The 17618-nt window shown below is 52.7% G+C and overlaps 1 protein-coding gene across 1 annotated transcript; it reads left to right on the plus strand.

Moving 5' to 3' along the window:
- The first annotated feature begins 993 nt into the window (after positions 1 to 993).
- PLAC9 (placenta associated 9) lies at positions 994 to 15729 on the plus strand. Its single transcript, XM_081105132.1, has 4 exons — positions 994 to 1448; positions 12492 to 12589; positions 14451 to 14574; positions 14981 to 15729. The coding sequence occupies exons 1-4, from the start codon at positions 1388 to 1390 to the stop codon at positions 14986 to 14988; spliced, it is 291 nt and encodes a 96-aa protein (XP_080961258.1). The 5' UTR covers positions 994 to 1387; the 3' UTR covers positions 14989 to 15729.
- Positions 15730 to 17618: the final 1889 nt, after the last annotated feature.

The raw sequence follows: 17618 nt of genomic DNA on the forward strand, positions 1-17618 counted from the left end.
CGGCTGTCTGCAAGGAGATACCAGCCGGGCGCCTGTCGGCAAGGAGATACCAGCCGGGCAACTATGGGCAAGGTGATACCAGCCAGGCGACTGTGGCAAGGTGATACCAGTTGGGTGACTGGGCAAGGAGATACCAACTGGGCGACTGTCAGCAGGGAGATACCAGCCAGGCGACTGTGGCAAGGTGATACCAGTTGGGTGACTGGGCAAGGAGATACCAGCTGGGTGACTGTCGGCAGGGAGATACCAGCCAGGCGACTGTTGGCAAGGTTCTTAACATTTCTGGGTCTCAGTTTCTTGGGTTGAAGAATGGACGTAATAATGGGGTTGCAGTGAAGAGCAGAGAGATGGTGTATGGAGAGGTTAGTCGATCACAGCTCAGCTACTGTTTATGAATATTATGGTGGTTACTAGGCCGTTAGCTCCTGGAGGACAGGCATACGTGAATGAGAAGTCTTTCATCAAAGTCCACCTACCACTGAATCAGAATCAGTGCTCAACAACAGAGCTGAACACCGATTCTGATTCTATTAGGGCTCCGGGCCTTTCATTCCTTTAAGCTGTTTAACGAGTCTGTAAGTCATAGATAGGAATGCAAAGTAATGTTTGCCCAAATGTATGTAAACTATTCCTGTTATGGGCTCAGTTAATTCTCCCCAGGGTGTGGAAGAAGCCAGTTTTATCTATTTGCACATTCATATCGGTATTCCAGATCTGTGTCTGTCCTTTGGCTTGTTGTCACCTCTTACTGAGTCCCTCATTCATGAGTTAAATAAAATCTCGTTTTTCACCTGTCATGATTTTACGGGGTTTTTTTGAAAATTATCTTCTATTACTATGACTCCTTTAGCAAAACAGCACTTTTCTATAGAAGGCAGATACCCTCAGGGCCAGACACTGTGCCATGTAATGAGAGCGAATGAATGACTTGTTCTATGGGACAGAGAGCAGCTCCCACACTCCGTGCAGATCCTGCGCCAAGGCTGCGGGTGACTCGGAGGATAAAGGCACTGCTCTCCGCTTCGGTTGGCCGGCCAGGCTGTATAACGGGCTCATAACGAATGCGGGGCCCGGAGCGGGCCCTCACCCTGACCCCCTCGCCATTCTCCCTCTCCTCTGCGCCCGGGCCCCCCGGAGGCGCGGGGATCGAGGGCAGCCCCTCCCCGGGCAGGCGCCCAGGCTGGCACGTCCGCCCTCCGCCCTCGGGGTCTCTGGGCTCCGCGCGGCCCGCGGGTGCGGAGGGGCCTTTGGAGGGGGCGGGTGCGCTCGAGCCAGAAAGTCCGGAGCCGCCCAGGAATCTTGGCTGGGACTGCGAGCATTTCCTCCCGAGCGAGCGAGCGAGCGAGCGGGCGGCGCGATCCCGGGGAGGCGGCGGGCAGTCGGCACCATGCGGCCCCTGCTGTGCGCTCTGGCCGCGCTCGCCCTGCTCCGCGCCGCGGGCGCCGACGGTGAGTGGGGCTCGGACGGGCGGGGACCCGGAGAGACGCACTGGGCGCGACAGATGGAGGAGGGAGGGACAAGGAAACAGCCAGATGGAGAGAGAGGGGGGAGAGAGAGGGGGAGAGAGAGGGGGAGATGGTGAGAGAAAACGGAGAGAGAACGATAGGAAAGGGCAGAGAAATAAAGGCAGACGGTTCGAGAGAGGACAGCGGGAAGGAGAGAGAGAGAAAGGTAGGGACTGAGGCAGGAACTACGGAGATACCGGGTGGGTGTGAACTATGAGCTATGAACGGCGATGGAAAGAAAAAGGAGTTTGAGAGGCAAATGGAACAAGAGGGAAAGAAATAGAGGAGCTAACATGGCAAGAGAAGCGGGTGGGGAGGAATCTAGAGGAAAAGAGGAAGATTTGAGACCAAAGGGAAGAGAGATTGTGGGGAAACCCCAGGTCTGAAGGAGAGAGGGGAGGCGACAGGGGTCACAGGGTGGGAGGCCAGCCTGCAGGTGGGGCAGCCCCCCTCATCTCCCCGCCCCAGGGTCAACAGAGGCTCCTGGCCTGGCTCCCTGGGCCTTGGAGACCCAGCTTCAACAGGCCCTTGACCCGGCCGGGCAGGGCGGGGCAGGCGGGCCCAGGAGGAAGGCCCCTGCTTCACCTGTCAGGTGGCCTGAGGGGGCTGGTAGCTGGGGTGAGGCAGCCAGTCCCCAGGCTGCAGGAGAGGTCCCTGAGAGCCTGGGGAGGGTGCGGGAGGGAGAAGCGTGTGGGTGCTCTGCTGGCTGGGTGCTTTGTCTTGCGCTGTCCCCTCTGCCCTTCTCACGTGAGGCTCAGGTCAGGTGGCTGCAGTGCATTTATTTTTGTACACACAGACACTCTGCCTATTGTACTGTATGTTGCAGTTTACAAGCCACATTCCCATTTTCCGACGTCTCATGAAGGCCTTGGCCAGGGCAGCTGGTGCCCATCCCAGTTGTCCAGGTGAGGGGAAGGCTCAGGTCTCACCAAGGTGCCTCAAGAAGCACCCAGGCCTCCTGCCCCAGGCCAGGCTGCTCCCCCATCAACCTGGAGTCAGCGGGTGTTGAGTCACCCAGACCAAGGGCCCTGCACCAGGATGGAAGGCCCCAACCCCAGGTCCCCTCGGGGTACAGCGAGCTGTGGGGGTACGCACCAGGGGAAGAATCGGGCCAGTCCTGAACCTGGGCAGCCCTGGCTGAGTAGCCCTGGGTAAGTCACTCCACCCCTCTGAGGCTGGTGGGGAGAAAGGCACCCACCCCACAGAGTTGCCTGTGGGGAGTGGAGGAAAGAGGAAGTGCCAGATGTATCAACACACATTGGCCCCTTCTCCCTCCCCTCGGCAGCCCCACTGCTCCCTTGAGCCTCGGTTTCTTCACCTGTTGGGAGAACCCCACAGGCTGTGTAAGGCGTGGCTCAGCACAGTCCTTCCCCCCCGCCCCCCACAGCCCCCTCCTCCTGGAGCTGAGGAGGCAAAGCAGGGCCTGTGTCCCCAGAAGGAGGAGTTGGCCACCTGCCCACTAATGGCTGACCTTCAGTGGCCCCTTTAGCCACAACTGGCATAGACCCTTTCACGTAAAACCACTGCAAAAACATTATTTTCTTCCTGGTTATGCATGCTCATTGCTACAGATTAAGTAAGAAAAAGGATAGTAATGAGAAATAATAAAATAAAATAAAGAAAAAATATTTAAAAATAAAAATAGAAAGGAGGAAAGTATAAATGCAATTTCACACTGAGTTCACACATTTTTGTGTATAACCTTTCAAACTTCAGACAATGTACCATTGCTTTTCTTAACTTTTAATTGTGGAATCGTTGGATATAAAGGCTTACCTCAGAGATTGTGGGCTCGGTTCCAGACCACCACAATACAGTGACTATTGTAAAAGAGTGAGTCACATAATTTTTTTTGGTTTCCTAATATATATAAAAATTATATTTATACTATGTCTTAGTCTATTAAATGTACAATAGCATTATGTCTAAAACCCCAATAATTTAAAAATATTTTATTGCTAAAAAAAATGCTAACCATTATTTAAGCTGCAAGTGAGTCATAATCTTTTTGCTGGTGGGGGCTCTTGCCTTCAACCTGTAAGAAACGCAATATCTTCGAAGTGAAATAAATCGAGGTATGCCTGTAAAACAGAATAGTATAATTAACCCCATGTACCTATTACCCCGCTTCAACAAGTATCAGTTCATGGCCAGCCTTGTTTCATCTATTATCCCCATCCTTTCTCTCCTCTCACAAATTATTTTGAAGAAAATTCCAGATATCATATATATATATTTAAATATATTTTTATTGATTTCATAGAGGAAGGGAGAGGGAGACAGAAACATCAATGATGAGAATCATTGATTGGCTGCCTCCTGCACACCCCTCAGCCCGCAACCGGGCATGTACCCTGACAGGGAATCAAACTGTGACCTTCTGGTTCATTGATCCAAACGCAACCACTGAGCAACACTGGCCAGGTTATTTTTATTTCTAAAGATTTCCTGATGTATCTCTAAAAGATAAGTAACCTTTAATAAACATAAGTATGATACCATTATCATAACATAAAAATGGACAAAAATCCCTTACTATCATCAAATATCCAATCAGTGTTCAAATGTCCCTGATTATGTCATGTTTTTCTATTTGGTCAGTTTGGTCCAAATAAGGTCATACATTGCTTTTGGTTGAGATGGCTGATGAGTTTCTTTAAATATGTACGTTCTCTTCTCCTATTTGGTTGTTGTTGCTTTTTCTTAAAATTTATTCGTTGAAGAAACTGGGTTGTTTGTCCAGTAGCTTTCCACATACAGATTTTAGCTGGTTGCATCCCCCAGGTGTCATTTAAATGTTCTTTTCGCCCCTGTATTGTCTTTAAACTAGTAGTTTAATTCCAGTTAGAACTTTTCCCCCCAAGAATACTTTAAGACAGTCATATATATATATATATATATATATATATACATATATATATATATATATATATATATATGTGTGTGTGTGTGTGTGTGTGTGTGTGTGTGTTTATTTTATTTCAGAGAGTAATGAAGAGGGAGAGAGAGATAGAAACATCAGTGATGAGAGAATCATCAATCAGCTGTCTCCTGCATGCCCCACACTGGGGATCAAGCCCACAACCCAGGATAGGATGACGGTCAACCACTGAACCACACTGGCAGGGCTAAGACAGTTTTTACTGCTTTCATTTGCATTTCTTTGATTAACTACCAAGATTGGACTTTTTCCTCAAATACATATTGGGTATGTCTACTAAATCATTTTTTACCTTTTCAGTCATGGTGTTGGGATAGTCCATATTGGTCTGTAAAAGCTCTTTACGTATTGAGTGAGGCAGACTGTTTTGTGTCACTTGTAGAGAATTTTTTTAGGTTCAGGCTTGGCTGAGTTCCTCTCCTGTTTTGCTCTCAGAGGGATCTGAAGTCCCAGAGGCTGGTCCTTTTGGCCAGTATCGCCATTGTCACCCGTGCCTCGGGGCCCATCGGGGAAGCTCTCACTCTCCACCACCGACCACTCCAGGTCCCTGTGGGCATCTGCCTTCCATGGAGCCTGCTTTTTGCTGTGGGTAGAAGAGGAAGGTACTGAAGGGCTGTGGTGAGGATCCCAGCATTTCTTCTTACAAAAATAGATGTTGTGGGGAGGGAAGCACTCAAGACAGTGGGGTCCAAAGCCCCAACACATATGGGCTCTTTTGGGGCTTAAGACAGCTGCAAAGGTGTCAGGTGTATGGCCCCCACACCCATCCAGCCCTTCATTTTATAGAAGCGGCACCTGAGGCCCCAAGTAGGAGGCCTTTGACTTACACAAGGTCACACCACTGTCAAGGCACAGTATAGTCAGTGTCAGGCAGGTTGGATCCAAATCCTGTCCTCACCACTTACTAGCTGTGTAATCTGGGGCATCAACATCTTTGATCTTGGTTTTCTAAACTGTAAAAAAGAGATGTAAGAGTTCTGAGCTCACAGCTAGAATTAAATGAGATAATGCATTTAAGAACTCACCTAACCTTGGCACATAGTAAGTGAGCACAAGTCAGGAGTAGCTTCGAGGAGCCCATCGGTGTGGCTCAGTGGTTGAGCATCGACCTTTTAGTCAGGCGGTCACGGCTCAATTCCCAGTCAGGGCACATGACCGGGTTGCAGGCTCAGTCCCCAGTAGGGGGAGTGCAGGAGGCAGCTGATCAATGATTCTCTCTCATCATTGATGTTTCTATCTCTCTCTCCCTCTCCCTTCCTCTCTGAAATTATATATATATATATATATATTTAAAAAAGTAGCTTTGAGGAGGTCATAGGGGGGACATCTATAATAGTGTCAACAGTAAAAAAAAAAAAAAAAAAAAAGAGTAGCTTTGAATAGAGAGTATGCTTATGCCCATTCTAAAGGTGAAGAAACCAAAGATCCAACAATGGGATTGGCTTAAAGGAGCCCAGAGAGCTGGGTCAGCCCTGAGCCCTTCGGTGCTTGTTGGAGAAGCCCGTCGCAAACATCCTCTGGGCCCTGCTTGGGTTTAGGTCTAGGGCAGATACCGCCCCATCATGAGGAGAGCTGGTTGGAGTGATCTGACCAAGAGCACTGGCTCCACGTAGAGGGGCAGCCATGGGGGCTCTCACCAACCTGCTCACTCTTCAGCTCACCTGGGCAATGCCCTGTGTGGCATCTGTACATCACTTGGCAGTTCCGAGGCATCAAGTGCAGGATCCTTTGTGACCCACAAAGTGGAAGAGCAGGGCCATTCCCTTGCAGACAAGGAAGCCAGTGAGAGGCAGGGCACAGCCAGTGAGCAGGGGAGGGGCACTGCGTCTCCAACCTCCAGTCTTGCATGCTCTCCACAGCACGTGGAGAGAGGTTAGATATCCAGGACAGCTTCTTAGACCTGCTCCACATTACGGGGGTTTTGGAATGTTCTAGCACATTATAACCAGGTGGATTAAGAAGCGCAGTATTCCCAGGTAGAAGAAATCTTGGTTTCTGTATGGCCTCAGGGAGCAGAGCCGCCTACCAACCTTGACCACAAGTCAGTCTACCTCTGAACTGATACATGAGAAAGACATTAACTCGTGTGTAAATGAGGGGGCTCTTTGTTACAGCAGCCTAGCTTGAATCCTCAGCAAAATACTAACTTAACCAGGTAGTGAAGGTTTTGGAATGGCATTGCTAAGGTCTCAGAGTGGTTGGCAAGGCTCCGGCCACATCTGGAAAGTGACCAGAGACCAAGGGAGCAGGGCATGTCTCGCCCAAATCAAAACAAAACTAAACTAAACAAGAATGTTCCTCAGAATCTGACTCACTCTCTCTGGGGACCTGAGGGTCCCTCTCCTGTTTCAGCCAGAGCAGTTCCACAGATTAGAGTTCTTCACATAACTATTTGGAAATAATGTTCTTCTGGCTTTAAAAAATCAAAAACCACAGATGGCTTTAAATGAATCACACATTTTAATACAAATATCAAACGTGATGAAATCTATTATTCTATTATACTTAATGTGGTCAAATGGAATTAACCCGCAGTGGCAAGAGCTGCTGGTCAAGCAGAGTGTCTCTGATGACTCAGGAGGCCCCCCAGCACCTGCCAGTGTCACCCCCTGGCACGGCAGAAGTCATCTGTGTCCTGGGCACTTCCTTAGCGTTTGGGACCCAGATAACAAAGGTCTCCTCTGTTTGCAAGTGGAGGGGCCATACTTCCCGCCCCGAGGGGGACCCAGTGGCCAGGCCCCTTTAACGGAGCAGTTAGCCCTGCGCCTCCCCTCCGCCTGGGCTTCTGGCCTCTACTGCAGCGTGTTCTCACCAGCGCGCGACATTCCACCCCTGGCCACCGTCCAGGGGCACAGAGGCCCGAGCAGGAGCCAGGCCAGGGAAAACAACCCGGCGTCCAAGAAGGTCCGTTTCCCAACTGGCCGCGCAGGGCGGGCGGGCAGAGGAAGGAAGGGAAGACGAACCCCAGCCTTGGGTCCTCAGGGTCCATCATGGCAATCCTTCCGCCTCCCCCACGCCTTCCCTTTCTGGAAGCCCCGTGAAGCAGGCCTGATCATGAGCCCCTTTCTACTGATGAGGTACCAAAGGCTCCAAGATGTGTGTGTGTGCGTGTATGTGTGTGTGTGTGTGTGTGTGTGTGTGTGTGTGTACAAGCTAAAAAAAAGAAAAAAAGAAGGCACCCAGGTCCTGCCTTGCTGGAGGGTCTGGTCCAGGAAGCCGCTTGGCCTTGACTCCTCTGGGCAGGCTCTGGAAGACCCACCAGGCAAGGATGAGCTGTATCTGGGCGGCAGTGCCTCGAGGGGCCACCCCACCCGTGTTGCAGGGGCAGCTGCAGAGGCTCAGGGAGGAGGGACGTTTCCCACAGGCCCACAGCAGCACATGGCTGAGCTCAGCCAAGAACGCGGGGTCGGTGTTTTCTGCCGTCATGCGTTGAGCTCAGTGCCGAGGGACCCGGCTCCGATGAACCGGTCGGGAGGCCTGGCTGAGCTCATGGGCAGTTGGGCGGTGGAGCCCGGACGAAGCTCTGTCCAGATGTGAGAGATTAGCGCTGTGCGCCGTGGAGAGCAGCTCGGGCCAGCCTTCTCCCCGGACGGATTTGGAGCCAAGTGAGATCTCATCACAGACACGTAAAGAACAGTGGGTTTTAGGCCAATGGGAGGAGCATGTCCGTGCTGTTCGTGACTTACAGGGCTGGCCGGGCCCCACTGGCCCCCAGGGTCACAGTGCTTCCTCTTGGCCTGAGCTGGGGGAGGGGAGGGGGAGAGGAGGGGAGGCCCTGGGAGAGGGCAGGAGAGGCTCAGGGGGGAAATTTGGCCAAAGGGCCCTGGGCAGACCTGCACAGGGTGGGTGTGGACACAGACCCACGCTGAGTCAGCCACCTCTTCCCCAACAGCCCTCGCTGCTGGGGAACAGCTCCTACCCCCCTCCAAGTCTTCCCAGGCTGAGCAGCCCCATTCCTCCAGCTGAGATAAATGAATCCAAATGTGGGTCCCTGCATCCTGGCGCGGCTAGGCCTCCCTGGGGCACACGGCTAGGCCTCCCTGGGGCACATGGCTAGGCCTCCCTGGGGCACACGGCTAGGCCTCCCTGGGGCTCATGGCTAGGCCTCCCTGGGGCACACGGCTAGGCCTCCCTGGGGCTCATGGCTAGGCCTCCCAGGGGCACACGGCTAGGCCTCCCTGGGGCACACGGCTAGGCCTCCCTGGGGCTCATGGCTAGGCCTCCCTGGGGCACACGGCTAGGCCTCCCTAGGGCGCGGCTAGGCCTCCCTGGGGCTCGGCTAGGCCTCCCTGGGGCTCATGGCTAGGCCTCCCTGGGGCTCATGGCTAGGCCTCCCTGGGGCTCATGGCTAGGCCTCCCTGGGGCACACAGCTAGGCCTCCCTGGGGCTCGGCTAGGCCTCCCTGGGGCTCATGGCTAGGCCTCCCTGGGGCTCACGGCTAGGCCTCCCTGGGGCTCATGGCTAGGCCTCCCTGGGGCGCACGGCTAGGCCTCCCTGGGGCACATGGCTAGGCCTCCCTGGGGCTCACGGCTAGGCCTCCCTGGGGCTCACGGCTAGGCCTCCCTGGGGCTCACGGCTAGGCCTCCCTGGGGCGCACGGCTAGGCCTCCCTGGGGCGCACGGCTAGGCCTCCCTGGGGCTCATGGCTAGGCCTCCCTGGGGCTCATGGCTAGGCCTCCCTGGGGCTCATGGCTAGGCCTCCCTGGGGCGCACGGCTAGGCCTCCCTGGGGCTCATGGCTAGGCCTCCCTGGGGCTCATGGCTAGGCCTCCCTGGGGTACATGGCTAGGCCTCCCTGGGGCGTGCGGCCCAGATGGAGCACAGCCCTTTAGGTGGGGTCTCAGACCACCCCTCTCTCATCGGGAACTTTTCACACCAATGCATGCCGCCCACCGTGGCTTCTGTGTTTTGCTAAAAACCTATCAGACAACTGGCTTTTCTTATGGAAAATTTCAAACCGTATATATATACATACACACACACACAAAAGTAGAGAGAAGAGTGCAGGGAACTCCCATGTTCCCATCACCCAATTTCAACAATTACTAATCCTGTTTGCTCTATACTCCCGCCCATGCCTCCTCCGCTCCCAGGCCTGGGTTATTTTGAAATAAATCCAAGGCATCGTAGCATTTCATCTGTAAATATTTTAGTGTAGATCTCGAAAAGCATCCCTTTAAAAAAGTAACCAAAGCTCCATTATAACACACACCCCCCCAAAGGCAACAAGAAGCCCATTGTCTTATGAAGAGGCTTTTGTGGGTTCCATGGAGGGAAACAGTGGAGTGGAGAATGTAAGACACAAATTGTTCACCACAAAAGATGCTCAGAGTGGAAGGAAGTTTTGTCCCTGCTGGTGGTCCTGGCCCCCGAGTGGAAGAGCTGGGGTCCAGACGGAGTTGGAACCAGAGAATCTCAGGGGGGCGCTCCGGCAGAGCTCCCAAAGGCCAGCCTGCTGAGGGGGGTGAGGAGAAGGCCAGTGCTTGGGGTCCAGTCATTTGCTGACTGTGTGACCTCGAGCCAGTCACTCAACCTCTCACGGTGGCATTCATCACCAACAAAATGACTTAGCAGCTCCATTCTTAACTCAAGACCTGCCGACTTCTGGCTGTTAAATGTCCCCTTGGACAACCCAACCCACACCGAGGCCTCGCAGTCCCAGGAGCTCTGCACCTGCAGAGACCAGTGCGATATCCCGGACCCCCCTGCTTCGGGGTCCCATCCATGGCCACGCCCGCATATTGTCGCTGCTCCGCCCATACCGCCTGCTCCTGTCTCTCCATCATCGCATCAAGGCCTCCAGGCCCTTAGCCCCTCCATCTCCCAATTGCTCTTCTTATTGGCCTCTCTCCTTCCCTGTCCAAGCCAGACTCCAGAGCTCATTTCCCCCGCCCCTCGCTGGTCAAACCCGCACTTCCTTTGCTCTCATGCCTTCATTCTCTCCTCTTGCCACACGCATGCTGCAGACTCCCAGGTTCAGCTCCATCCAGCCACCCCTCTTTGCTGCTCTGCACCAGCCTGCAGGCTGCTGGGGGAGGGCTGGTGCTTGCAGAGTTGCTCCCTGAGGTCGGGCCATCCTGCAGGCCTCCTGCGCTGCCTCTGGGTTTCCTCCTCTCCTTCGGGACCCCCTCTTCATGCGAGCCCTCTACCCAGTGGCACACGGTCAGTGCTCTCATGGGGCTTCTATTTTAGTGGCTGTTTAACAACCCACTCACAGAATTCCTGAACATTCACTACTGCCTCTCCCCTTCCCGAACCCCACCCGAGTTTCAGCAAATGATTCTCCTCTTACTTTACAAAGCGAGCAGAGGCCATCAGGTGGGAACTCGCTCAACTTTCTGGCCCTCTAAGTAGAACTTTTTCACCCATTTTTGCTGCATCCCCTCTTTCTTCCCTCATGGGTTGCCACTACCTGTCATCCGCATCCCCCCCACCCCGGTCCCCCCTCCCCCCACTTTCTGGATTGCATGACCTCTCTCAAATGCATTCCTTCAGTTCTCCTTTCTTCTTGTTCCTCGGGCTCTAAGCCTGGTGTGTTTCTCCAGTGTGTAAAAAAGCGGAAGGGACAACAACACACTTTCTCTAGACCTGTGATCTGCTCTCCTTCCTTCAGCCAAACTTCCTGAAAACACTTCCCAGGATCTAGGCCCCCCTCTGACCTCTCCTTCCCTTCTCATCCCACCGCAGCCTAAACCCTGCTCGGCCTCCACCAGCCCCGGAAAGGGCTGGGGTGGGGTCTAGCAGTGACTGTCCTGTTGCTCTGTTTTTCTCCCTGTTCTTGCTCGGCCTCTGGCTGCTTTAGGTCTCGCTGGCCGCTTCCTCCTCCCTAACGCTCTTTGCTTCTCTTAGTTTCTGGAACAGTATCCTCCCTCCTGAGTGCCGGGTTCTTTCAGGTTCCAGCCACTCCGATGGGCCCAGGCATCTCAGAGCCACCAGCTCTGACACCTGAGCTCGGACCAGGGTCTGAGACTTCCATAGGAGGGCTGGTGGTGCCAAGAGGAACCAAGGAGGAATCAACATTGGGGAGAAAAATGACAAATCAGGGGTTGAACGGGTTGAACCTCAGATCTTCCACTTACCAGCGGTGTGACCTCGGACAGGTCATGTCCCCCGTCTGTGCACACATTTCCTGTGTGTCTGTTAAGGACGATAACACGTTGTTGTGGAACTGACTGAGTTAGTACATTTGTTTAGCACTTTGTGTGCATGTAAGCACTCCTGGATGCCAACTGCTCACCAATGTCAATGCTACTATTCAAATATCTCCACTCATTTTCTTTTTTAAAAAATATATTTTTATTGATTTCAGAGAGGAAGGGAGACAGAGAGAGGGATAGAAACATCAATGATGAGAAAGAATCATTGATCGGCTGCCTCCTACACACCGCACACTGGGGATCGAGCCCGCAACCCGGGCATGTGCTATGACTGAAATTGACTGTGACCTCCTGGTTCATAGGTCGATGCTCAACCATTGAGCCACGCTGGCCGGGCTCTCCACTCATTTTCTTCCTTTCAATTCCTCCTATTACTGCCCCCTTGCCTCACTTCTTACCCTGATTACTGCAAAGACAAATCCCTCCAATCCAGTCTCTGTATTTTAAAAATTCATCTGTGGCTATGTGACCCTTCTGTTAACCCCCCAAACAAGCACCATGACTGGTTTGTTAGGGCCTCTGGCTTGGTTTCTGTGGCCCACCTCTCCAGTCTCCTCTCCCAGCCACCCTGTACTTCGCAGCCGCTCTAACTGCCAGGGCTTGTGCACTGAGCCATGCTATGCACGCTTCCCTGTCTGCACATGCCATTCTCCCTGGTAGATGCCCTCCCTCCCTTCCTTGTTCAGGCAGCGCCTCCTCGAGGAAGCCCGCCTGGACTGTAGGTGAGCCCCTAGAGACAAGTGAGTGATGGGGACAGCCCCTCTCTTGCCCTGACCCCCCACTGAGGCTGCCTTCGCTTCTCTCTGTGACTGTGTTCAGGGCCCACCCCACTGAACCCAGCGCTTTACAGGGAAACGGGGGCCCACGGTGACAGGACTTGTCTTCCACAGCCGCTGACCCCTCCATCCCCTCCAGAGGAGACCCAGCTCGGAGCACGGGGTGTGACACACACATGGCTGTCCTCGGCCGCTTGGATGTCATAGAGGAGGTAATAAGGGTGACCTGGGAGGACATGCACCTTCGGGACCACCTGTGAGGCTGCTGGCTTTATGGGGCTCGGCCAACCTTGCTTTGGAAAATTAGGGAAATCCAGGCAGTCCTGCTCCCTGCCCTACACGGGCTGTCAGGCTGACCAGTTCCCTGCCCTACCCGGGCTATCAGGCTAACCAGCTCCCTGCCCTACCCGGGCTGTCAGGCTGACCAGCTCCCTGCCCTACCTGGGCTATCAGGCTGACCAGCTCCCTGCCCTACCCGGGCCGTCAGGCTGACCAGCTCCCTGCCCTACCTGGGCTGTCAGGCTGACCAGCTGCAGGGCACCCTGCCGCCCCTGAGACGCAGCCAGAAATCTCTGCAGAATCACCAGGTGAAAAGGTAGATATTTGATCACTGTGTTTTGTTATACAGCCAGTTTGTAACCTGGGTATACTTTATTTTCAAAAACCTTAGCATTCACATTTATTATAAATTAGAGCCCTGGTGCATGAAATTCGTGCACTGGGGGGGGGGGGGTGGCCCTCAGCCTGGCCTGCACCCTCTCGCAGTCCTAGAGCCCTGAGGGAATGCCCGAATGCCAGCTTAGGCAGGGAGTGGGCCTAAGCCATCAGTTGGACAACCTTAGTGCTGCTGCGGAGGTGGGAGAGGCTCCTGCCACCGATGCTGCGCTCTCCAGCCGTGAGCCCGGCTTAATGAAGCATCTGCCCCCTGGTGGTCAGTGTGCATCATAGCGACTGGTCATTCTGCCGTCGAGCCAAAACTGGCTCTCTGACATCCCCCGAGGGGTCCTGGATTGCGAGAGGGCGCAGGCCAGGCTGAGGGACCCCACCGGTGCACAATCAGTGCTGGGGAGGGGAGGGACACGGGAGGTTGGCCAGCTGGGGAGGGGCTGCAGGAGGGCTCCAGGGTGTGTCCGGCCTGTCTCGCTCAGTCCTGATAGGCTGGACCCCAGCAGCAAGCTAACCTACCAGTCGGAGCGTCTGTCCCCTGGTGGTCAGTGCACGTCACAGTGAGTGGTTGAATGGCCTTAGCATATCATTAGCATTTTACGCCTTGATTCGTTGAACGGCCAACCAGACAACTGGACGCTTAGCATATTAGGCTTTTATTATATAGGATACAACAAACCATAGTAGTATTATCAGTATAAATAGCACTGTGCTTTTTGTCATCAAAAGAAATCAGGTAATTTCATCCCCTTACAATTGTTTCGAACATCTCAACATATCACTCAGTTTAATCCGTATATCAAAATTGCAGTAATTGTTAGACTTTATGGTGGATTATGTTGTTTAGTGAGGTAATAAAAACAAATTTTTACATCAAAAATTTAATTTTGAATACTTGAATAACATGTTAATGAAATTGGGGTCCTTGGAAATACTATATGTTTTATTATTTTTTCAATTAGATCATTTTTCAAAGATGGAGTCTGTAAGTTTCACCAGACTGTTAATGGGATTCATTCATGAAAAAAGTTAACACGAAATAAAGAAAATTTCAAAATCCCAAACTTGTCATTTGGCAGAGTTGCCACCAGGGGGCGAGGCAACCAAAGGAATGTGAGCTCCTGTGATGAAGTCCTTGAAAGAGAAGTGGAATCCTGGTCACTCCGAACCTATGACAGAGAAAAACCCATGCCAGGAGCAGCCCCAGAGAGGGGACCCCTAAGATTTTGTCATCTAGGGAACCCGGAGGCGGGCAGGGCAGAGACTGAATAAGAAGTGCCCAGGTCCCCTGGCAGCCAGTTCTCTCCCCGCTGCACACCAGGTGCTCCTGACGAAGCAGGACTGGGCACCGCTCGTGTCCTCTGCTCCTCCGCCCCTCCCCACCCCGTTCCCATCTCTCTCGCTTAGACGGTGGAGAAGACGGTGGAGCACCTGGAGGCGGAAGTGAAAGGCCTGCTGAGCCAGCTGGAGGGGCTGGCCTGGAACCTGCCCCCGGGGCCCTTCAGCCCGACCCCCGACCTCCTGGGAGATGGTGAGCGCCTCAGGTGGCAGAGATGGGGCTGGGCAAGCAGGGTGGGATGGGTGCTCTGGTGTAGCCTGGACTGGACAGGAGGCCTCCAGCTCCTCCTCCGGACAGAAGTGGGCAGGCATTTCCCCAGCTCACCCCAAGTGTTCTCAGCCCCCACCCCGGGTGGCTGCAGGCCAGCGTCCCATCACTGGGACACACTCTTCCGGTCCTCTCATCTCCCTTCCAAGGACCACCCTGTGCCACCAGGAACCCTTTCAAGAAAGACTGGCATCCCTCTGACAGGGCAGTTGGGGGATTGCACCTGCTCCCTCCTTTCCTTGCGCCCTGTGACCCCGGCACAGTTCCCGGGACCCGGGGGCGGGACAGGGTGCCTTCAGCACCCCTCACTCTGAGCCCCCCTTTCTTCCAGATCGTTAGTGAGTCGGGAGATGGTGTTGCCCAGCAGCTGGAAGTAATACACCTGCCCGACAGCTCTCCTCTGAGCCTTGCACCTGGCCTTCCTCCCTCCGCTTTGTGCAAATAAAGCTACTCCTCTGACCCCGCTGACAGAGTGGACCCTGCAGCCGCAGCCCTTCTCCACCTACCCCCATGCCCTGAGGCCCACATCCCTCTGGAGGCTTGGGCCAGGGCACCCCCCGCCCGGCTGTGCTTCAGCTCTCCTCCTCTACAAGGCGGGCAGGGCAGGGATGGCTCACAGAGTGAGGCACCTGAAGCTGAGAATCGTAAGATGACTCAGCGGAAGGGCCTTTGGGGAGCCTGGCTACTCAAAGGATGGGCTCACCTGGGAGTTTGTCAGAAATGCAGAATTTGGGGCCCCAATCAAGCCTCCTGAATCACAATTTACATTTTAATGAGATCCACCAGAGGATTTGTGTGCCCATTAAGGTTTTTAAAAAGATTTCTATTGAGGTAAAATTCACATAGCACAAAATTCAAAATTGTAAGCATTTTAAACTACAAATTCAGTGACTTCGCAGCGTTGTATAGTCATCGCCACTCTGATTCCAGGACATTTTGATCAGCCCAAAAGGAAGCCCTGTCCCTACGAAGCATCACTTCCCATCTCCCCTCCCCCGTCCCCTGGAAACCACTGACATTCTGTCTCTATGGACTTGCCTGTCCTGGACATTTCCTATAAACGGAATCATACAATATGTGATCTTTTGTGTCTTTTTTTTCCCCCCTTAGCATGTTTTCAAGGTTCATCCATGTTGTAACAGGTGTCAGTCCTTCACTCTCTTTCGTGTGGACATGTGCTTTCACTTCTATTGGGTCTATACTAGGGATGGAATTGCTGATTCAAATAGTAACTCTGTCTAATGTTTTGAAGAATCACCAAGCGTTTTCACATCGCGGCTGGGCCATTTCACCTTCCCGCCAGCGATGTTTGCATAAGGATTTCAACCCTTCTGCATCCTCACCATGTCTTTTTGTTACAGCCACCATACTGGGTGTGCGGTGGTATTTCGTGGCTTTAGGTTGCATTTACCTAATGACTAGTGATGCTGAGCATCTTTCATGTGTTTGTTGACTATTTTTATGTGTTTTTGTGTTCTTGTTGTTTTTGTTGTTTCCATTTTTTTGCAGCAAAAAGCTTTATTGTTTCATTTGGTCCAATTCATGGGAGAGAGTTTCAGGGTGGTTAAAAGAATGGCTAGTAGTTCCGGGAAAAGGCTCAGGCAAAAGTCAGACTCCAAGGGGATGCAGAGAGGCCCTCAAAGGCCTCTGGCTCCAAAGGCTCCTAGTCCTGCTTGAGGGTGAGCCTTTCGAAGAGATACTAGCCCAGCCCCGCCTGGGGGTAGCAGCCTGCGGAGGTGAGTCAGGTGCCGCCCATCTTCTAGATGAGCTTCACCTGCTCACCCAGGCAGTAGTTCTTCAGGAAGTCACAGAGCTGAGGTCTGTGTGGGTAGAACCCGGGCCTGCAGCTCCAAAAGGGCCTGGTTCAGGTTCTTCTCCAAAGCCACGGCAGCTTCCATGGCGTCCTGAGTGTTACCCACTCATCTGGGGAAGGCCCTGCACACCCTGGAGGAGAATGCGGCCACCGCGCAGGTTTTGCCTCTTTAAGAGATGCTCAGCGCCCTCGCACTTCTGTACCAACCGGGGAAGAAGTGCCCACGCCCTCCAGAGCCACATGTCGTGGTCAAAGTAGAAGCCCAGAGAGAGGTAGGTGGGGAGGCCCGCAGGTGCAGGGAGGCCAGCGGTTGACCGCAGCCTGCACCTCGGTGGAATAACTGATGAATCTGGGAGCTCATGGTTGCTCGGCAATGAGTTAAGGTAGAAAAAAAACAGCGGTATGTTGGCTGGTCTCAGAGGTGGTTCTGAAGGTGGTGACTGGATAAGACACAGGAGAGTGGCCGGAGGCTGGAAGAAGGGGCGTCCCTGGGTCTGTTCCATCCAAACACTGTTGAAGCAAGAGGCAGATCCAGGACGCGAGGGCACTGCCTTTATGTGTGTGATTTTAAATGGCTATTCAGGTATTTGCCCATTTTAAAAACTGGATTGCCTTTTGTTGTTAGAATTCTTTGTGTTGTGGATACTAGGCTTTTATCAGATATGTAATTTGCAAGTATTTCCTTCTATTCTGTGGGTGGTCTTTTTACTTTCTTGACAGTGTTCTTTATCAAAAGTTTTAATTTTGATAAAATCCAATTTGTTGTTGTTGCTTGTGCTTTTGGTGTCATGTTTAAGAATCCAGTGCCAAATCCAAGGTCATGGATGTTGTTTTCTTCTACGATTTTTATAGTTTTAGGTCTTACATTTAGTTCTGTGATCTATTTTGAACTAATTTTTGTTTATGATGTGAGGTAGGGATTCAACTTCATTCCTTTGCTTGGGATACCTAGTTGTCCCAGCACTGTTTGCTGAAGGTAATATTCTTTCCCCATTGAATGGTTCTGGGACCCTTGTCAAAATCAATTGAGCAGAGATGTTTAGGTTGATTTTTCAATTCTATCTCATTGACTTTGTGCCTATCTTTATGCCAATATCATACTATACAAATTACTGTAGATTTGCATTAAGTTTTGAAATTAAGATGTATGGGTTCC

This window comes from Myotis nattereri, assembly GCF_964212035.1.
Source record: "Myotis nattereri genome assembly, chromosome: 13".
NCBI classification, from domain to species: Eukaryota; Metazoa; Chordata; class Mammalia; order Chiroptera; family Vespertilionidae; genus Myotis; species Myotis nattereri.

Bases quoted from the DNA above. Each gene is read 5' to 3' on its own strand.
- PLAC9 (XM_081105132.1), top strand. From the start codon at position 1,388: ATGCGGCCCCTGCTGTGCGCTCTGGCCGCGCTCGCCCTGCTCCGCGCC. The intron at 1,449-12,491 runs GTGAGTGGGGCT...TGTCTTCCACAG, and splicing joins CCGCGCCGCGGGCGCCGACG to CCGCTGACCCCTCCATCCCC. The intron at 12,590-14,450 runs GTAATAAGGGTG...TCTCTCGCTTAG, and splicing joins GCTTGGATGTCATAGAGGAG to ACGGTGGAGAAGACGGTGGA.